The sequence below is a fragment of the Lepus europaeus genome, chromosome 8 (genome assembly GCF_033115175.1).
Source record: "Lepus europaeus isolate LE1 chromosome 8, mLepTim1.pri, whole genome shotgun sequence".
Taxonomy (NCBI): Eukaryota; Metazoa; Chordata; class Mammalia; order Lagomorpha; family Leporidae; genus Lepus; species Lepus europaeus.
In genome coordinates this window covers 59683054-59706030 of record NC_084834.1, presented here as the reverse complement: position 1 = coordinate 59706030, position 22977 = coordinate 59683054, and the positions used below count along the sequence as shown (strand labels likewise).

The following is a 22977-nucleotide window of genomic DNA, read 5'->3' as shown; positions in this document are numbered from 1 at the left end:
AATTCAACTGTTAATCTCATCCATAAATGCCTTCACAAGCATACTCAGAATAATGATTGACTAAATATCTGAGCACTACATGGACTACTCAAGTTGACACATAAAATGAACCGTTGTAGAATACTTTTGAACTGACATGGTTTCTAGGACCTTAACTAAATTCTGATGACTCCAAATATTCCATTTTCCCAGAATATTTCTTTGTTTCAGGCCCTGATACTTTTTTTTTTTTTTTTGACAGGCAGAGTGGACAGTGAGAGAGAGACAGAGAGAAAGGTCTTCCTTTTGCCGTTGGTTCACCCTCCAATGGCCGCCGCGGTAGGCGCGCTGCGGCCGGCGCACCGCGCTGACCTGATGGCAGGAGCCAGGTGCTTCTCCTGGTCTCCCATGGGGTGCAGAGCCCAAGCACTTGGGCCATCCTCCACTGCACTCCCTGGCCACAGCAGAGAGCTGGCCTGGAAGAGGGGCAACCGGGACAGGATCCGGTGCCCCGACCGGGACTAGAACCCGGTGTGCCGGCCCTGATACTTTTTAAAATTTTTCTTGTTTTATTTGAAAGGCAGAGATAGTGAGATTTCTTCTATCCATTTGTTCACTCCCAAAATGTCCACAACAGCCAGGATTGGGCCAGGTGGAAGCCTGTTACCTAAAATTCAGTCTGGCTCTTCCACGTGAGTAGAAGAACCCAAGCACTTGAATCATCATCTGTACCTTCCAAGGTCTGCATTAATGAGAATCTGGAAACCAAAGTAAAGCTGAGACTCAGAGGAGGCATTCTGTCATGGGTTTCAGGTGTCCTAATCACTTCCCCAAATGCAGTGCAACCTCTTTCTAGAATATTTATCATCTGAGAATTCATAATACACTTTTCTTATGGGGGCTCATACAATCATTTATTAAAATGCCTACTGTGTAACAGGAATTGTGCTAAACACTGAGCAACAAAGATTCCAAACACTTAAAGAAAGAGCAGGCCTATAAATAAATAATTTAGAATCTGTGTTGAACTGTTTGAAATCAAGGAATAGGACGCTGGTTTGGTTTTTTGTTTGTTTGTTTTTGACAGGCAGAGTGGACAGTGAGAGAGAGAGACAGAGAGAAAAGTCTTCCTTTGCCGTTGGTTCACCCTCCAATGGCCGCCGTGGCCGGCGCATCGCGCTGATCCGATGGCAGGAGCCAGGTGCTTCTCCTGGTCTCCCATGGGGTGCAGGGCCCAAGGACTTGGGCCATCCTCCACTGCACTCCCTGGCCACAGCAGAGAGCTGGCCTGGAAGAGGGGCAACCGGGACAGAATCCAGCGCCCTGACTGGGACTAGAACCCGGTGTGCCGGCGCCACAGGTGGAGGATTAGCCTACTGAGCTGCAGTGCCGGCCCAGGACGCTGGTTCTTAAAGTGTGGTTTGAAGTCACCTGTATCAGAATCACCTGGGGTGTTGTGGTCCTGCTTCAGTATTGTTCAGAAACTCTTGGCTGGAACTTAGTCTGTATTCTAAATCTCTCAGATGATCTTAATGTACATAGAAGTTTGATAAGCACCGAAATAGAACATGCTTTATTTTAACATTTTTGGAGTTACTTAAAATAAAATGTTTTTTAAGATATATTTTATTCTTTTAAAGGCAGAATGAGACAAACACACAGACATACACACACACACACACTCATAGGGGTTGGTGGGGAGAGATCCATCTTCCATCCACTGGTTCACTCAACAGACCAAAGAAGCGGCCAGCAATTCCGTCCAACTCTCCCGTGAGGGTGGCAGAGACTCAAGTATTCGGGTCATATTTTACTGCCTTCCTAGGCACAAGAAGTTGGATCAGAAACAGAGTCAAGCTGGGACACAAATGAACCAGCACTTCACTAAGGAATGCCCATGTCACAAGTTCCAGCTTAACATACTGCATTATAATGCTAGCCCCTAAAATAAAAAAATAAAAAATAAAAAAGTTTTATAATTACCTTCTTGAATTTGAATATTTTGAATTTCTTCATCAAGATTCAAGACAGCTTGTAAAAATAAAATAATAGTATTATATTCCACAATGTTCATTTTCAAATTTTTATAATTTTATTTCACTATTAGATCAATCAGACTACATTCCTGCCCTTATTCAGCATATTTCCATTCCTGACATCGTTCCAGGCTTTGGGAATGCTACCATGAGCAAGACAGACATAGTTAGCACCTCATGTAGCTTAGAATCCAACTTCAATGTCACATTTTATTTTTAATGTATAACACATTTTTTATTTTTTTAAGATCTTTTTTTATTTATTTGAAAGAGTTACACAGAGAGAGAAGGAGAGTCAGAGAGAGATCTTCCATCCAATGGTTTACTCCCCAGTTGGCTGCAACAGTTGGAGCTGCACCAATCAGAAACCAGGAGCCAGGAGCCTCCTCCGGGTTTCCTACATGGGTGCAGGGGCCCAAGGACTTGGGCATCTTCCACTGCTTTCTCAAGCCATAGCAGAGAGCTGGTTCGGAAGTGGAGCTGCCGGGACTCGAACCGATGCCCATGTGGGATGCCGGCACTGAAGTTTTGCCACAACGCCAGCCCTACCACATTTTTTTCTTTTTGGAGATGGGAGCATTTATGTGTGTGTGTGTGTGTATGTGCGTGGGTGGGCAGGTGCACATGTATGCATTTGTAAAGATTTAGCATTTTCACTTGCTCAGCAAAACAGGTATACTAATTGAGAGATTGCCAAGTTACCTCTGCAAATATTCCAGGAAATCTAACATGTTCTGGCATAATTGTAAGTGGACTGGGGTGTCTCTGTTCCCTCATATGAAACCCTCTACCTTTTTTTTCTTTGCTGCTTTGTTGCTCAAAGAAAGTATGTTAAAACATTAAGATCCTAAAATCGGTTATGATAATATATAAAATTCCCTTCATGCATAATTGAATGAATGAGACATAACTAACAGTTTGCTAAAGATGCTGTATTTTCTGTGTTATAAGGAACTATGAACTAGTTTTACATTTATTTCTTCTGAAAAGAGACACATTAGTGTTTTGGCTATTTAAGCATATCAACCATAAGCTAGATAGAACATTTATAACAATTTCAAGCAAATATTTAGAGTAGCACTTACTTAATAGCTTTCTATTTTCCAGTTCACATATCATTATTTGCTGATGTCAGTCCAGCAAATATTCCAGGAAAATCATCCATTATCTGTGAAGTTTAGATGTTATATATAATGTATGTTCTGGACCCATTAAAATATGTCACAAATAATTCAAGATCGCTATGTGACTCCTTTCTCCTTGTCTTTCATATAAAACTTTGTCCTTACTCTTTTACTGCAATACAAACAGTAAAACATACAAACATTGAGGTGGAGAATGATGAATTCATTCATGTCATTTAGAAAGAAACACAGGTACTATGAAGGTTACTGTAATAGAGCTGTTTGGATCATCTTCCTCTTTAGTATTGATTAAACAACCTCAAAAGTATTAAGACTCAACTTGAAAATGTAGCTTAAACATCTAGGCATATGTTTTTTTTTCTACATATGAGTAACAGGAAGAAATAGAAAATGTAATTTTTGGTGACAGGACAATAAAGAGCTTTCATGGACAAGAAAGGACAAAGGAGTCATTCATAAAGCTAAGACAGTTTCTGTGTATTAGCAAAGTTTTTAGGGCTATCCATCTATTTTCTTTTTCAGTTGGTATTCATACCAGACCTTACTATTCCTGTTTTGGTAATTTAAAAGATTCTATAATCCGCCCAACCTTATGAAGTAATCAAGTAGTAAAACAGCCTAAGTCACTCTGATTGCAAATCTACTGAGCCTTCATCATGCCATGTTGAAGAGGCCATACTCAAAGACAGGACATTCAGCAGTTGGTGTCTGTGGCCTTAAGCAATTTAACAAGTAGGAAGATGATCTCTAAGATGACTCACTGTAATTAGCAATTTCCCAGGTGAAATCTCATAATAAACATAAAGAACACTCTTCAACCTTTGGTTGCTATATTTTAAGTTGGCAGGAAAACCATCATCTCCCTATGTATGTGTGTAGGTTTTGCATTTAGAATATGATCAGCTGAGTGCCGAGTGATTGCTTCACCATTAGGAATGTTACTCAAGTAGGCAATACATGTCTACAGGTTTCTTGTCAGGAGAGTTCAAATACTGTTGGAAACAGCACCCAAGTATGGTACTTCCCACCAGCTTATTCACCTCTCTTGCATTTCTTTCTTATTTCCATGCTGAATGTCAACTGTGTAGGTTTTCAAATAATAAAGTTGATCCTGTCCTTATTGCTCATTGTTTTCCTCTAAATGTGTCTGCTCCCTAATTGTGCTTATATCTCCTAATATTAACCAGCATATTGCAATGTTCTCCATGTCTATAAGCAAGTCTTATACACCGTCTTCCCGGTTGCATACCTGGTCAGAAGAAGATAAAGGTGATCTTAGAGCACTCAGAGCCCTTCAGTAATCTGATGTCCAATGGCACAGATAGTGCACTGAGAGTTCTGTAATTTGAATGAAGGGGGGGGGGGGCAAACATTCCTCATTTTGTTGGTATGCTGGTTAATTTTGTGTGAACTTGACTGAACTAAAGGATCCCGGGTGACTGGTAAAACATCATTTCTCTCTGTGTTTGTGTCCTGATTCTCAGACTTTCAGACTCAGAACAAGACTTATCTCAATCACCTACACCCCAGTTGTCAGGCCTGATGATTCAAACTGAATTATAGCACCAGATGCTTCTCCAGTTTATATCCACAGCCACATGTGCCAATTTCTATAATAAATCTCTGTATTTGTGTCTATAACTACCCATCTGTTTCTCTGGAGAATCCAGAATAATATGGCAGGGCATTCACTGACCAACCTAGTATTTCCATTCCCCAGAATTCCAGAAACTAAGAATGGCAGCCAGTTACTGTGGAAAGAAAGTGGAAAGAAGAAAGTCATCTAACTGTCTTAGAGAATTATGCCTACCAGGTTCTGTATGCCAGGGGAGACATGTTCAATGTTATAGCAATCTTGTTTCTGTGGACAACAGAAGCAGTGAGCTTTGAAGTCCCAAATCACTGTTTAAATCAATTCTTCAGCACTTCATTTGATTTCTGATCAAATGAAAGGTTCTTAAACAATGTAAGTCTCATCTTCCATGTCTAAAATATGAATACTAATTTCTATTATGAGTGTCTCTGATGCCTGTGTGCATATGGATCCATAGGTACAGTAGCTTATAAAAAGCTGTCCAGTTTCTATCATTTACTTTAGCAGATAGATACTTATATTTATGCTTGGTAGTATGTAGTTGATTAGGAAACAAACTAAGATTTCTGTGTGCAGACACGGTGTGTTTGCCTATTGTTGAAAAACCATAAACAACACTGAAATTTCTTCTTCATCTTTAATATGCATCACCTGTCTATGTAGTTTTTTCATTTTTGAGATATGAAATGGATCAAAATATAATCTAGAAATAACAAATAAAGTATTACCAGATGTTCTCCCAAAGAATATCACATGTATAATGAATACTAACATTACTCTCCATAGAAAACGTTTTACAACTACTTTTCATTTGAATTTTTGTCTCTCTAATTTACTCTATTTGATATATTCAACTTGTTAAAGTTGCAAGAAATTTAAAACTTGAAAAATCATTTTGAAAATTTTCGCATTAAGCTCTACTAAAAATATAATTTTATTATCATTTTAATCAGATATTATGTTTTATTTTATTGCTCTGAAATACATTTTCAAATATGCTGCAAGGTTATTTTGCCTGCTGAAGAATAAAGTTATTTTCTGCTGTAGAAATGGCTGTAATGCCATTTCAATGCCATGTAAGTAGGTATTGCTACATGGAGCATTATTTGTATTCACCAAGAAACAATCTAAAAATATTGCAATAAAATGAAATGATTAAATTACAGTACACTTATTTGGTGTGACTATATCTACATCCATTAGAAATTTAGTTTTGGAAGATGAATATGATAAGGGGAAAGCACATGACCTACTCTCTATTGAAAAATTCAGAACTGTATTATTAATCCTAATTGGCATAGCTCTAATTTTTACTTTATGGCTCTAAGTTACCTAAATATTTGTGTATCTGCATCTCTCTGGGTTTAGTTACTGAAAAAATAAGGAAACTTACTGTAATATTAACTTATCCTAGGATGAATTTATTCATCTTAATATTAATTTGAAAAAACTGTTATTTCAAAAGTAATTACTGATATACAGAATTGCAAGTTACCGTCATACTGTATACTGAAATACTTAAGAATAAAATTTCAACTTTTCAATAATCAAATCACATTTGAAAGTAGGCCTCAGGGCTGGCGCTGAGGCATAGTGGGTAAAGCTGTAGCCTGCAGTGCCAGCATCCCATATGGGCTCCGGATCGAGTTTTGGCTGCTCCACTTCTGACCCAGCTCCCTACTAATGCACCCGGGATAGCAATGGAAGATGGCATCCATGTGGGAGACCAAGAAGACACTCCTGGCTCCTGGCTTAGGATTGGCGCAGCTCCAGCCCCTGTGGCAATCTGGAGAATGAAGCAGTGGATGGAAGATTCTCTCTCTTTCTCTCTCTCTCTCTCTCTCTGTAACTTTGCCTTTTGAATAAAATAAATAAATCTTAAAAAGAGAACAAAAAACAAAATAAAAAGAAAGTAGGCATTTATGTTCTAAGGGCTCTCAGACTGAAGTCTGAGGAGCCTGCTACATGCTGCCTCTTCTGGTTGTAGTGATTACTCAACCTGTGCCAGAGACCGTGTATTCTGTATGACAGAGAGGGTCAGCTTGCCCAGAGTACATTGGTGCTCTGTGATATTGGAGCATTGATTTGGCATATTATAATTAGACTTTTGGATAATAGCACCCCATTTTAGACTTGTTGCATATAGAGAATAAGGTGTCATTTTAATAATACTTTGTTTACTGTATGAGTAGACTATTATTTTTAAAATAGAATATTGCTGAATAAAATGTTTCTAGGAATGAAGAGTTTGGTGAAAAGGATACAATCTAAGGATAAGCTGAGTGCTTAAGCTTCTTGCACAGAATAGGCCAATAATGAGCATATTTTCAAAACTTTGAGAATAGTGGATGAATTTATAACATTGTTCTCATAGATACTCAAAAACCTGGTTTATAAAAGCAATACAAAACATGAGAAATATTGCAACTTAAGCATATCAATATGATCTAGAAATAAATCTCTCTCCTCATCATACATGGGCATAATTAGTATCTGCCATCTGTTTCAATGTCTTTTATGCGTATAGTGATTGTTTATAGAATATCAAGTAGATGTGTAAAATGCCAACTCAGACCTGAAAAATCAGGGCTAATGCAGTACTTTGAATCAAAGTGTTCTAGTTGATTAAGAAGTTAGTTCAGAGGTACTTCACTTAGCTTATAAGGTCCAAGAACAGGACAGACTTAACTTGTTTGTTTCAAGAAGCAATCAAGAATCACAGAACAAAGTTCAAAATCAAGTTTACTTAGTACAAAAAGAAAGGTGTATCATTCATCCAATTGTAAGATAGAAGTGTTGAACACACAAGAAAAAAATAAAATGGATTTTGAGTCTGTAGTTTAGCCATGGCTTGAAAAAAATAAGAAGATGCAATGAAATATGAAAAATAGAAAAAGAAAAAAGGTAAGATCTAAGGGGAAGGAAAGATAAAAAGATCCAGCCAGACTGTTTAACTCTGGAGAAGAAATGAGAAAGAAGAAGAGGAGAAGGGAAAGTAGGAGAAGACCAAATGAAGGGAAATGAAGGGTGGAACTTGGTACAATGGTTACATGATCCTTTTACACACAGGGGAGACTTGGAATGAGTTCCTGGCGCCCCACTTCAGCTCTTGTTGCAGGCATTTGCAGAGTAAACCAGAAGATGGGATCTCTTTTTCTGTCTCTCCTCCCCCCCCCATAAAATAATCAAATATTTTTAAAAAGAAGTAAGTGAAGTGTAAATGTAGACGGTCTTACATCTAATACAACACACACACACATATGCTGTTGACAAGTATTCTGTCAATGCCTAGATTTTTTTGGAGCTGTTAGAATAGGTTTACCAAACACTCCTGATATCTGTCATAATTTTCATAGCAATTCTCTGAGTTAGATCACTGCTTCACCTTACACCTGAGGAAGAAGTTCAGAGCATTAGAATTAATTGTCCTATATCATTTAAAATAAGAACAACAATATTAGTAGTAGTAATAGTAGTCATGGCAATGGTAGAAGGGCAGCAGCTAATAATTATTGAGCATATACTCTGTTTCAGTCACTGTATAGGATAGCTATGGCTTAACTTATCTCACTTAACAGTGCTTTAAGGTAGTTATTATAATTTCTACTTTGCAGATGATGAGGCTGAGGCTTAGAAAGTTTAATAACATGACAAAACTGAACAAGTGCAGTTACAGAATCAGTTGAGAAGATCTGACTCCTAAGCCTCTCCTCAGAGCTGGACTTTAAGTCCAGGCCTTCCAAGTCCCTGGCTGATGCTTCTTCCATGTGGGCAGAAAAAGTAAAAACAAAAACAAAATAATCACTCACACCTTGTACCTCTCCCACACCAGCATCCAATGCATCACCTAGAAGTCCCATTCCTCACCTCATCATCTCAGCTGGCCAAATTCTCAACCCTGTACCAACACTGCCTCCCCCTTGTGAAGATAGGACCTAACCTGTCCTCAATGACATTGCCACCAGTTTATACTTTTACTCCTATAGTTAGATGTGATTATCCACTCACAGACCTATGTTCCATTAAATACCATCAAGGTCCACAGATTCTGTGATTGAGTTGTCCGTATCACAGAGTTTGTTCCATGTAAAACAAAATAGTGATAGAAAAAGAATTGGATACCTAAATTGCAGTTCTGTTCCTCTGTGTTTACACACAGGGAGAATCACGTGAGTTTAGATAACTAACATAAGCATGAGTTGTCATTTAAGAAAAACCTCTGTATTTATTCCCCAAAATATTGGGACCATGAACAGGATTGGACAGGACTTCCATATATCAGTTCTACTAAGAAAGCAAGATTTAGTTCTGGGCCCAGTACTACTGAAAATGGATGTGGGACAGGGAAGGAGGATAGAATCTGAAACAGTAGAATAAAAACAGCATTTAACTTGCTCTAGATATTTAATCTAGGACTACAATTTTTACCATTTTTACCATTTTGATTTGTAAAAATGGGCAATTCCATTTCCTCAGTTTCTTTACATGAGAACTAAGATCCTATGCAAACTTGTGCTAATTTCTATCTAGTGGAGTTGGGCACTCAACTGCTTTAGTGTCTGTGTGCACCTGTGTGTGTAAGACAAGGAAGGAGTAAGAATTGCAGTTTAGAGGCCAGCATTGTGGAACAGTGGGTTAGGCCCCTACCTAAAATGCTGCTATCCTGTATCATAGTGCCAGTGTGAGTCCTGGCTTCCAATCCAGATCCCTGCTTATGCACCTAGGAAGGTGGCAGAAGATGGCCCAAGTGCTTGGGCCCCAGCCACCCACTTGGGAGACACAGGTGGAGTTCCTGGCTCCTGGCTTCCACCTGGCCCAGCCTCAGCTGTGTGGCTATTTGGAGAGAGAACCAATGGACAATGGATGGAAGATCTCTCCTCCCTCTCTCTCTCTCAGTAACTCTGCCTCTCAAATAATTTTTTTTTAAATTCTTTAAAAAAATAAGTATTTTGTTTGTGTGTCTGTTTTTTAAAGGACAAATTAGAGATCTCCTTTATCATGCCATCTGTGTTTGAGTAACAATCACAACCTTTTGGAAATCTAATTTAAGATTAAAAAGTCTTTACTTTGAAGACCAAAGATGTATCTGAGAAATAACAATCTATTTCTCTCAACATATGTTCTTACATGGCTTCACTTAAAATGAGTATGTTTCTTTTGGCAATTGGTAATGTATGTCCCTAAGAGGTAAAAAGAGATATATTTTGTGGACTAGATTCTAGTTTCCATGATACACATAAATTAAACTTTACATTTAATTTCCTTTGCCAGATCACACTTTTTCTTGGTTTATTGCAAGCTAAAGGATAAATATATTTATGTGATACAGTCTTCAAAAGTTATCTCTATTTTTAAACTGATGAAAAGATCTAGGCCGGCACTGTGGCTTAACAGGCTAATCCTCCTCCTTGCGGCGCCGGCACACCAGGTTCTAGTCCCGGTTGGGGTGCCGGATTCTATCCCGGTTGCCCCTCTTCCAGGCCAGCTCTCTGCTGTGGCCCAGGAAGGCAGTGGAGGATGGCCCAAGTGCTTGGGCCCTGCACCCGCATGGGAGACCAGGAGAAGCACCTGGCTCCTGGCTTCGGATCAGCATTATGCGCCGGCCGCAGCGGCCATTGGAGGGTGAACCAACAGCAAAAAGGAAGACCTTTCTCTCTGTCTCTCTCTCACTATCTACTCTGCCTGTCAAAAAAAAAAAAAATCCACTTTCCATCATGTATTCTATATTACATGTATATTCCAAATTCATGTATAAAAGGAGTGAATTTAGTCTCTGAATGCAAAAAGAAGATATCTTTCTAAAACTTCTCAGTGTTTTTTTTTTTTTAATTATTTATTCCAGGCACTGCTTGATACTCAGAATCTTCTGCGGGCACAAATCACAAATTTTACATTCAACCTGGGATTTTCAGGGAAATTTTACCATACAGGTAAGAAAAAGGATATAATTGTTTTCACAAGGCCTCTCTATTTAAAACTGCGCAGTACTCTTCCTCACACTATCCTACATCCCCTTGGTTCCCCTCCCTTTTCATATCATTCAACTCCATTTAATACATTTTATATAACCTTTATAGAATGTTAATGGTTTGAAAGTTGATGATATTATCTAATGACTTTCCTTTTTTATTGAACTATAATTTATATACATGAATATAAAAGTATACAAATAGTAAGTGCATTGTCAGGTGAATTTTCACAAAGCTGACACAGTTGAGTAATCAGAAGGCAGATTGAGAAAAAAATGTTACCAGAATCTACTTGCTCTACCTCCAACCCCCTAGGTTCACTAGCTTGCTCCAAGAAAACCAGTATACTAATTTTAATATCCTAAAGTCCTTTAGCCTGGCTTTGGCTTGTATATAAAAGACCCCATATGGTATGGGCTTATCTGTATCCACCTTGGTTTCTTCAATATTATTTGGATTTGATAGATTATTGTGTGTTGATTGTAGTTGTTTCATCATCATTGCTGTGTAGTATTTATTTCATTGATTGAACATACCAAAATGTCTTTATCCATTTTATTCAATTTCTTTATTCATTCCATTCCAATGTAGACAATTGGGTTGTCTTCAGTCTTTGGTTTTATTTGTAATAATCCTTTTATGAACTTTTTTATACCTGTCATTTAAAGGACTTAAATATTTTGTTGGTTACCTAGTAGCAGTTGAATTACTAGTTATGTGGCACATTTATGATCAGCTTTAGTAGAAAACACTTGTTTAGAGTAGCTGTAGCCAATTTAGAATCCGAGCTGTGTAACTGTTATTATTACTTTACATTCTTCTTGATATTTGAGGTTTTTCAACTTTTTAAAAAGATTTATTTACTTGATAGGCATAATTGCAGAGAGAGGGAGAGACAGAGAGATCTCCTATCTGCTGGTTCACTCCTCAAATGGCCACAATGGGGCCACAAGCTGGGCCAATCCAAAGCCAGGAGCCAAGAGTTTCTTCCGGGTCTCCCACATGGGTGCGGGGGCCTACGCACTTGGGCCATTCTGTACTGCGTTCCTAGACCATCAGCATGGAGCTGGACCAGAAGTGGAGTAGCTGGGACTCAAGCCAGTGCCCATATGGGATACACCGCCACAGGCGATACCTAACCTACTACACCGCAGCACCAGCCCCAGATGTTGGTTAATTTTTTAATGTTAGCCCATTGGGTGGGCTTGTAGAGAAATCCTATTATGATTTTCATGTACATTTTTCTGAAGAGTAGTAAATGATGTTCTTTCATGTTTTTATTGGCTATTTGGATAGCATTTTTTGAGAAGTATTTGGATTTTTTTTTTGTTTTGTTTTAGGATTTCTGCTTTCACTTATTGATAGTACTGATACTTAGAAATTCTTTGTATGTCCTTAATGAATCTTTTGTCAATTTTATGTATTGCAAACTTTCTCCCTCTGTGTGGGTTGTCTTCTCACTTTCTTAATTTTTTTTTTTGATGAGAAAAAAATGGGAAGATACTTCAAACAGTTAGTAGAAACTGAAATGTTTGAAATCAATGTGGACAAGATGTCAAGTTCATCGAAATATTTATTGTGAAAAAAACTGCATGGATTTCCAAAAGTTTTGCACCAATATGAACTTATATTTTCCACCAACTTTCAGAAATACTTTCCTAAAGCCTTTAAGAGGTCACAGAAAATTTTAAATGTAACTGATAAGGAAAGAGCAACTGAGAAATGTTTTGAAATATCAAGATGCAATACAATTATTAGAACACACTACTGTTTACATGAAAATAACAGAGATGGATCAAGCATTGTGGCACAGTCAATTAAGCCACCACTTTGGATGTCTACATTTCTTATTTGGATGCCAGTTCAACGCGTGTCTCCTTGGCTTCCCATCCAGCTCCCTTCAAATGCTCCTGGGAAGGCAGCTGATGATGGCTCAAGGACTTGGTCCTTGCCACACAGATAGGAGACCCAAATGGAGTTCTAAGCTCCTGGCTTTAGCCTAATCCAGCCCTGGCTACTGTGGGCATTTCAGAAGTGAACCAGGGAATGGAAGATCTCTCTTTCTCTCTGTGTGTGACTCGTTAAAATAACTAAGTAAAATTTTAAAAAAATAAAAAATAGAATGAAATCTACACATCTCTAGATATATTACCATAAACTTATTTTGTATCTTAGGAAACTTGAAGAGTAGTTCAGTAACTTGCTTACAGTCATGCAGCTATTAATACAGATAGAGAGTATTTATGAAAGGATTTATGATAAGTGGTATGAGTGGGCAACTGTTTGAAGAGAATTTGGGAATTGCATAAAAGGAATGAAAGAAACACTTCCTTTTTCCTGACCTTCTCTGCAACTTTTGCATTTTATATCATTGTATGTGATATGTTGAAGTAAGTAAACATGTAACAAATCTTTTAAATTGAAATATTTAAACAAGTTTATGAAATAGTTCTCTACAATGGAAATGTTTCTATTTAATCTTTAATTTGATGATGTGGATATGAATTATTTTATATGCATTTAATAAATTCCTTCAAGGTTTTAATAAGCTTATCATGGTAAGAATCTACCTGTATACCACTAACACCAATATAATTTCTACCTGCAAAAAAATAACATTAATTGAAATTCTATTTTTAGACAAAAATAATATTGCATTCAGGAATTAATTAATTTTTGCTTTCATGGAAACTATAGAATTAATTAATGTCTGTTTTCATGGAAACTATGGAATCATAACACTTAACTCTAGTGCATTCATATCAATCATTGTGTAATACACTCAATATGTGGAAATATACATCCTCATGTAACTCTGGGTCTCAAATTGAAAATTTTGTAATTTTAAGAATACCCTTGACATGAAAAGCTCTGAAATCCTCATTCCCCTGAATTATTTAGACCAATATATAAATAAACTTTTTCTGTGATTATTTTAAGATTTAACAAATGGAAACTTCATAATTATAACTTTGTTTTATGATTGAATACTTACTGTCCTTACTGTAACCTCAAAAATGAAAATACAATTAGATATATATTCTAAATCCCTTGTTTGTAAGAAAGATCTACTACCTTGGCAAAGACATATTATTATGTGCTTCTTTTTATCTGCAGAAGTTAAACTTACAAAGTCATTAAATCTCACAACAGGAAACTCCAAGAACTTAGGGAAGTAGAAGAGTGCCCATAACCTCTTCTTAAATATATCCTAATTTGGGGCTAATTATCGTGGAATATTTGACATCATTTGAAGAAAAGAAAATTACCATACAAAGGAATCACCCAGATCAAGGAAATACAGAAAATGTAGTATATTTGGGGGAGAGAGAGATTTTTCAGAAGAGCCACGCTAGCAAAACCAAGACAACTGAGATTCAGAAAAGAAAACACTGTTGGCAACTAAATTTTGGAGATTTTTTGTTTGTTTGTTCGTTTGTTTGTTTTGGTATATCATTGAATGCTAGAGAATGACTCCAGCCAGCCCCACCCTTCCTTCCTATGTCTGAAAGATCTCATCAGGTTTTTGTTTGTTTGTTTGTTTGTTTGTTTAACTTGGGCACATCCCAGAACTCACAATAATACAGTATCCTCTCTCTAAACCAGGGAAAGTAGAGCAGAGGAAGAAGTGAAGGCTAACATTTGAAGAAGTCTTCTTACCTGTGTATAATAAAAATGTTTCCACAAAATTATAGCCAGTGTTGTCCAAGACCAATAAAACCACTTTTCAGTGAGAACAGATATAGAATTTAGTACTGCATCTTTCAAAATTTAGATACTATAAGATTTTTCTCCTTTCTGAGTAAGAGTAATTTGTTTTTACTACTAAAAATTCTATCTTCTTCACCCTGTCTTGAAGGGAAGGAGAAAAGTAGCACTGTCATGACTCCTCAGGAGAGAACTTCGTTTTGATTTGTTGTAATTTATTAAGGGTTTATGCATTTATGTGAGAAATGAATAAAATAAGAATCATCTTTCTCTTGTAGTGGGTAGTCATCATATTCAAGGTATGCACTTTTCATGTACCATTTTTTTGAGTCTTAAGAGTTACAGAATATGTGACCTTGTTTTCTAGATAAGAGCATAGAAACTGAGAGAAGCCCAAGGTGAAATACCTAGTTAATTGTTAAAAAAAAAAAAAAAAAAGTCAGATCCCAGTTCTTTGCATTTAAAATATTGGATTTTTATTTTTAATTGAAAATTTTTTTTTGTTTGTTTGTTTTGTTTTTTTTTTTTTTTGACAGGCAGAGTGGACAGTGAGAGAGAGAGAGACAGAGAGAAAGGTCTTCCTTTCGCCGTTGGTTCACCCTCCAATGGCCGCCGCGGTAGCGCGCTGCGGCCAGCGCACCGCGCTGTTCCGATGGCAGGAGCCAGGTGCTTATCCTGGTCTCCCATGGGGTGCAGAGCCCAAACACTTGGGCCATCCTCCACTGCACTCCCGGGCCACAGCAGAGAGCTGGCCTGGAAGAGGGGCAACCGGGACAGGATCGGTGCCCCGACCGGGACTAGAACCCGGTGTGCCGGCGCCGCAAGGCGGAGGATTAGCCTGTTGAGCCGCGGCGCCGGGATAATTGAAAATTTTTTATTAGGGAAGTTTAATGACAGTATTTCCCTTATCTTACTTTAGGCTTGTTGGATTCTCATATTACTCCAAATCACTGAAAACCAATAGTATCAGTAAATTTTATCACTGAATTAATTAACAATGTAAAGATCAATTTTATATTGAATTAGTAAATGTTTATCTTATTTCTAGACTCAACATTTGGTTAGTGAATGATAATTAAAAGCCTTAAATTTGGAGTTGCTAAATCTGAGTCAGATTCAGGTTCTGCATTCAGGTTCTATTCCAAGCTTGTCAATGATTTGGGACCAGATACTTCACCTCTCCAAAATATCAACTTCTTTATCTGTAAAATGAGGTTTGTTGTGGCCCTCACCTCATAGATTGTGAGGTTTAATTGAGATGATTCTTGTAAAATACTTAACACAAAGTCTGACACAAGATAAACTCACAATCAGTGATGGTTTGTAATATAATATTAGAATAGGAAATATCACAGAAGCAAGTTATTTTAATAGGTACATAAAAATAAATTTTAAGTTGTAATAACTTTATAAATGATTGTAGCATAGTTTTGTAATGACTTAAGAAAGGACACTCCAAACTCAAAAAATTTGACTTCTCTTTCCCCTCTCTTTGTCTGATTTCAACAAGGGTGGGCAAAGGAGGGGAATGTAGGAGGCCAGGATAATCCATTCATGAAAGCAACAGATCTCTCAGTATAATTACTTCTGATGTAAAGCATCCCCAAATTAAGATTAAGGAAATCAGATGAGACAGAGCTATAAAGAAAAAAAAAAAAAAGAAAGACATACAGTTATGCCTACCATGAATTGAGATAAATCTGTCAGATGGGAAAATGTTATAGTTCCAATCTTGCATGATTCAAATGTTTGAATATTTGAATCACAGATTTTTGTCATGATATTCAGAAGAGAACAACAAATGTCTGAACTATCTTTCTAAAGAACCCAAATCTGTTATTCTGTCCTGATAAGTAAACTTGAGCAAAGGGCAACTAGAACAATAAAGGAGAGATGATGGGAAAGATGCAAGAGAACAAAGGAGTTACAGGTGACAGGGAATAGAGATTAAAAACATGAAGAAATTTTCATAGAAAATCTTAGCTCACCTTAGCCACTCACATTTCAAAGGAAGTAGAAATCAGCAATGAGCTGACAACTGGAAAACCCCAAGAGACTTCTGCCCGTTTTTAATTTGAGAAAATAAAACTTCAACAGGTAACTCACTTAACTAATATGGAGTCCTGAATTCATACAAAATGTAAAGTGGCATCTTCTAAATTAATATATAGAGGTAGATATAGATAGATATAGATAGACCAACAGGTAGACAGAGAGATCAATACAGTTGGAATTAATTGAATAATCTTTTTCCTCCCTAAAGGAACTGAAGAGGAAGATGAAGGAGATGACTGTCTGTTGGGGTCTGTTGATGAATTCTGGTGGTTTCCTCATATGTGGAGCCATATGCAGCCCCACCTCTTCCATAATGAGTCATCTTTGGTGGAACAGATGATTCTCAACAAAAAATTTGCCTTAGTAAGTAATTCACTTAGACTGTTGCATTGAACTCATGTCTGCTAATTAGAGAAATGACAAGACATTTATGCTGGAACCTTTCTGAGGCTTTTGGCATCTTGGCCCTTATAAAGGAGCATTTCTATGTGATCATTAATATCTTGATACTGCAGCTTGTCAATATATGCCTCTTGAGTTGGTGTTAGATGTTCAGCACTGTACTTAATGCTTTGAGGAATCCAATTTAAAAGAGACTTTGCAAGTCATTAACAAGATTAAGTTACATGACATTATGACCAGAGTTCCTAAGACATGGCTCCCATCCAGAGTCACTTTCTGCTACAGAATGGAGGCCAAAATTTTTAACATTTATCCAATCAATCACTATGGTCAAAAGCCCACAGTTCAAAGAAATGTGTCATTAGAAATGGCCAGAGACATATTCTTATGGAAATTGGATTTCAGGTATACCCTGAATAAGAATAAAATTTAGGTATCAAGATGATTTGGAGTAAAAGGAGCCTGAGGGAAAAGACCAGGTAAGAGCTCATTATGTGGGTACAGTGTAATAATGATTCAATCTAAGAAAGTGTTGGGAATGGAAAGAAAAACATTTAAAAGATGCTTCAAATGTACATATTATATGGATGGAACATTTGCTTGGCTGAAACAAGGTACACTGCTTCATAGTTAAGGGTTTATTACTTGGATCAGGAAATTTACAATGAAAAGTATGTTGTAAGAGGAAGTTTTGTTATCAAAGAACGTAGTGACAACCACTTCTGTGGAACAGTATTCTCCATCAGCTGCTAGAGCTGAGGAGGTTAAACAGTTAATCCTCATGATACCTAACTCAAACTTAGACAATAAAGGGTTATGATTTATAAACTGTTATTTTGTAATGGGAATATAATAGATGGCAACCATAGTTGTTATGCTCATTGTATTTAGTATCATAAAACTGCCATTTTCAGTTTTTTCCTAGTCTTCCCAGATATTGGAGTGACTGATAAATAACCAAAAATTTTAATTATAAAAGCTTATTTTTCACTACAATGACATTTGGCTAAAGTATATTTTATAGAGTTTCTGAATATATGTTAATTCCATACTTATCATTAAGGCATTTGGATTCCAAAACTTTACTGTTGCTAAATTTAAATATGCAATGAGAGAAGATCAAGGCTTTCAGTTTTTGTTCTGTATTAATTTTATATATGATTTCTCATAATATCAACAACAATGTGAATTATAGATATATTTATTCTCCCTTTATAAGTGAGGAAACTGAGAATTGGATAAATATAGGGCTCACTCATGATTATAAAGCTCAGTAGTGGAAATATTACAATCAGAAACCCAGGTCTTTTAATACTGCATAAATTATGTCTGCCAGGTTTCCTCACTAGCCCACAAACCTGATCAAAAGGTATAAGTCTACATCTCTCTTCAGCCTGCTACCCCAAGGGAGGATTTAGCCATCCTGGTAATATAAGGAAGAAATTGGAGAATTTGAAGTAGAACTCACAGGGCAACCTTTCCCTTGTGTCCCCTAAAATTCACTCTTACAGATAGTCTCAAAGATGTCAGAAAGGAAGACAACAACTGAATCTGAGAAACTTCATGACCAAATAGCATTTGTCAGGTATAGACATGTGAGCACACGTCACTTTATTTTAATGGAAACTATTCTGGAGGAAATTCTGCCTCAGCTATCTACTTTAGAATAAGCAAATGATTAACATATGTAATATTGCGTTTTAAAATTGGGCTACATTCTGCTTATATCCTACAAAGCTGAGAGGTTTTTTAAAAGATTTATTTTATTTATTTGAAAGACAGAGTTACAGAGAGAGGCAGAGACAGAGAGGTCTTCCATCCGCTAGTTCACTCCCCAGATGGCCGCAATGGCCGGAGCAGCACCCATCCGAAAGCAGGAGCCAGGAGCTTCTTCTGGGTCTCCCACGTGGGTGCAGGGGTCCAAGGACTTGGGCCATGTTCTTCTTTCCTAGGCCATAGCAGAGAGCTGGATTAGAACAGGAGCAACCAGGACTAGAACCGGCGCCTATATGGGATGCCGGCGCTTCAGACCAGGGCTTTAACCCACTGCACCACAGTGCCGGCTCCAGAGCTGAGATTTTAAGGTGGACATGGGTGCTTCCCAAAGAAGGAATTAAAAAAAAAAAAGAAAAGAAAAGAAAAGAGAAGCAATGGGCTACCTTGGGAGCAAATGAGTCTTTAGCCAAGAATGGAGGAAATGGATAGAAGCACTTAAAATACCCTTCCAACTTAGAGAATCTGAGACTGTGATCCACAATTCTTTTGTTTGGGCCTTGTCTAACTCCATTTAAGCCAAACACCTGTGATTTTCATTGAGTTTTAGCAAATACATCCTATCTATTATTCTTTTGCATAATGTGGAGAGTTCTGACTCCCAATGGAATTAGATGTTTATTTTAATTTAGTTTTGAAAGCTCTAATAGTTTATTATGGAAGCAAATCCTTTAAGCAAACTTTCATTTCATGATTACAGCTATCAGGCAATGCAGCTTTAGAGGGAGATTAGAAAAAAAATTGAGTTACAAAACATATTCTAATTCAGGTATTAAACTAAATTTTAAACAGGTGATTTTTTAAGGTACCAATTCTGAAGCAGATTAACTAAAACATAAATCACTGGCCTATAACACAGCTTCAAATATCCATTTTACAGATGTAAAACTATGATAAAATATCATTTAAAGAGCAAAATAACATAAATCTCAAAAAAATTATGAGTAGCATATATGTTCAATTGAAAAACAGACCTAAATTTTAGCAAATAGTAGTATTGTGATTTTTTTAATAATGAAATAATTAGTAGTAGATATGTTTATCTAGAATTGTTTGCCAATATCAAGTGATACTTAACATCATTATAGACAATACCATTAAAATTAATAATACTAGAACAGACTTCCTAAACACATAAAATCTTACTGTGTATTGCGCTTTTGATTACATTACCATCTTTCAAATAGTACCTATTTTCCATCTCTTTTTCAGATTCAACAGAACCTTTTAATTTACATTACTGGAATGTCTGTTGTCAGTTACTCAACTTTTCTGATTAGTGAGCATGTTAAGCTTTCCAATACAAAAATAAAGACTATAGCATCAAAATATAATTTAAAATACATTGAAAGACTTGCTGCCTCTTATGATAATATTTTAATTAGTTTGCCAACTAGAGAATTAATAAATTGTATTATTTTTAGTGAAGCACTTTATAAAGAGGCACACCAGGTTTTCATTTTATTGATATTGAACTCAAAGTGTAACTGTAGTAGCCATAATAAAAACCTGGAGTTCCATTCAGGATGCAGAGTTCCCTGAGCTGCTAGACTGCTTCTAGAGCTGCACAGTTTAAGAAAAATACTCACCATTATTCAGAGCAGGATGACCAATATGGTGAAATCTATAATTTACTTCATAAAATGAATGAAGAACTTGAAAATGGCAGAAGACAGAATGGAAGGCTAAGAGGTGTGTGAATACTATCATGGATAATATTAAATCTAAGCATACCCATGCAACCATGTCATTTATTACAATGTTGAAATCTGACATAACTATACTCCCATCTCGACTATTACCTTAGACCCTTTCTCAAATGGTCTCAAACCTCCTAACTATCAGGTAAATAAGCTTGGCCTAGAAAGAATCCCATCTGGTGGAAGTTCTGATTGGTCATTGGCATGGCATGCTGGTTGTTAAATATATGGAAATTCATTCCTGGATATGAGAAATAAATTTATAATTTAGAAAGGACTGGAATCAGTGTACTCATAAAAGAACTCATGAAAAGATACAGTCTAATACATTTAAGAAGCAGAATTCTATTCTAGGTAAGTATGTATACAGAATGGTGCTTGACATCTACTAGGTCCTCAATAAATATTTGTTAGATGAAAATATAAATAAGTATGTCTATAGCCTTAAGAATCTGTCTTTACTATCATAAAATGTAGCTCTGATTATTAGTTCAGTATGGTTAAGTCTAACACATAAGCAGAAGCCTTGAAAAGATAGTGCCAGTGCTATGGCGTAGAAGGTTAAGCCTCCGCCTGTGACACTGGAATCCCATATGGTTTGAGTTCCAGGTGATCCAGTTCTGATCCAGCTCCTTACTAATGCTCCTGGGAAAGCAGTAGAAGATGGCACAAGTACTTGGGCCATTGTACCCACATGGGAGACCTGAAAGAAGCACCTGGCTCCTGGCTTTAGCCACAGCCACAGCCATTGCAGCCATCTGGGGAGTGAACCAGTGGATGGAATATCTCTTTCTCCAACTCCTTCTCTCTCTGTATCTCTGTGTTTCAAATAAATGAGTAAAAAAAAAAGAAAGAAAAATATTGTGTTACTCACTGTTTCAAAGAAAAGGATTCATGCCACACCATGAAGTTACATGGGGACTCACCAAGGTTGGACAGAAGGCAGAGGGAGCAAGGACAAAATTATGGGCAGTAGTGTTGCAATAGTCAGCTTTTTGCCACTACAATGAAATACATGGGAAAACTAACTTTATAAAGAGAAAAGTTTATTTAGCTCCCAGTTTGAGAAGTTCAGATCCAAAATCAGATGGCTCTACTAGCTTGGTCTCTGATGAAGGCAGCAATGGTGGAATGTGGAGCTCAAGCAGAGGAAGGATCCCATGGCAAGCCAAGAAAGAGTGTGTGTGTCTAGACCCCACTCAGGTTGTATAACCAACTCTCTCAGAATTATCTTCTGGGGGCACACCTCCAGTGACCTTAAGACTTACTACTCAGCTCCACATGGAATATCCCTCTTTATACTTTAATGTATGATTTGGGGGTTAAACATCAGCATTGTGTTTGAGAGCCAAATCCTGTTCAAACCTTAGCAAGCTTATTTATCATGTCTTATGTAGTAAAGGTGATACAGGACATGGTAAGAAAGCTTAGGAGTGACTACTTCGAATAATTTCAGATGTAGGGGCCGGCTCTGGCCTACTGACACTTAACCTGAAGTGATTAAAACAGTGGGATGGTTACTCATGATATGAATGTCTGATAAAGGAGCTCTGAATTTATTGATTTACACTGAAAGAATATGCTCTCAGATGTTTGCATTGATACCACTAAGAATTGGCTAGTCCTGAGAGTGGTAGGCCCTGGATATCTGAAATATGAGTATAGAAAATTTAAAAATGAAAGGATGTTAATAAATTTAAATGTCTCTCCAGGTTATGTATCTTGAAGTATTCTATACATTTCCAAGCCCCCTCATCATTCCAGTTGCCATATTTGTACAATTTCCAGCATATTCTCCTTCCCAGTATATACTGACTCAGTATGAAAATTTCAGTTCATTGATATGGTTTCACTAGAAAAAAGAAGCATAATGTTTTCATAGGCACCTTACACTAATTAATGTAGCCAAAGATCACATTGGATTTTTTAAAAGCTTCATGTCATACTTTCATTTGCCAGACCTTTTATCTGTGAGCTGTTTATTAGGCCTTCAGGTATTTATTTTTGTCCAATAGTTTTTAACTGACTGTTAGTCTTTAAATTACAGTTGTCCCTTTAAAATATCATTTATGTTTTATGTGCAGTGTATATCAACATCCTGCTCAAGGTTGATTTTGTTATTTAACTTTCTTTGTGTCTTTCCACGTTTTCTATAAATCCTAGATTTATTCTTACAACTTTTTAAAACCGCTTGCTTTGTCGGTTTTTGTCCTTGGTTATGTGCATTTCCTTTCATCTCTTCTATGTGTTTAAGCCTTTGAATATGAGAGCTCCAAGCTGAACCTTTGTTATGTGTCTGGAACATTTAGGAATTTAATAAATTTATTAGTTCTCTTATTAATCTTCCTTAATTCTCATCACAACCTTCCTGCTGTCATCTCAACCTTAACAGAGGATGAAGCTACTATTTGGAGGGATTAATTGCCCCAAATCACACAGCTAATTCATATACCTGTCACTAAATTCAAAGCTTTCTGTTAATGACTATGCTAAATAGAAGTTTTGCTTTAGGTTTCAAATACTCATAATTTTCAGAGGAAATTACATTTTTTGAATTTCCTATCCTTTAGTTTGATTTCTTTGGCGTATTCCTACAGTTATTTCACAACTACTTTT

The 22977-nt window shown here is 36.8% G+C and overlaps 1 protein-coding gene across 1 annotated transcript in view; it reads left to right on the top strand.

Annotated features, from left to right (window-relative positions):
* The window catches only part of LOC133765277 (bifunctional heparan sulfate N-deacetylase/N-sulfotransferase 3), a 167085-nt gene that overhangs the window by 45699 nt on the left and 98409 nt on the right, over positions 1 to 22977 (top strand). The window contains exons 4-5 of the mRNA XM_062198898.1: positions 10597 to 10684; positions 16695 to 16849. Of these exons, the coding sequence (XP_062054882.1) occupies positions 10597 to 10684; positions 16695 to 16849 (243 nt within the window). The remainder of the gene's footprint in view (positions 1 to 10596; positions 10685 to 16694; positions 16850 to 22977) is intronic.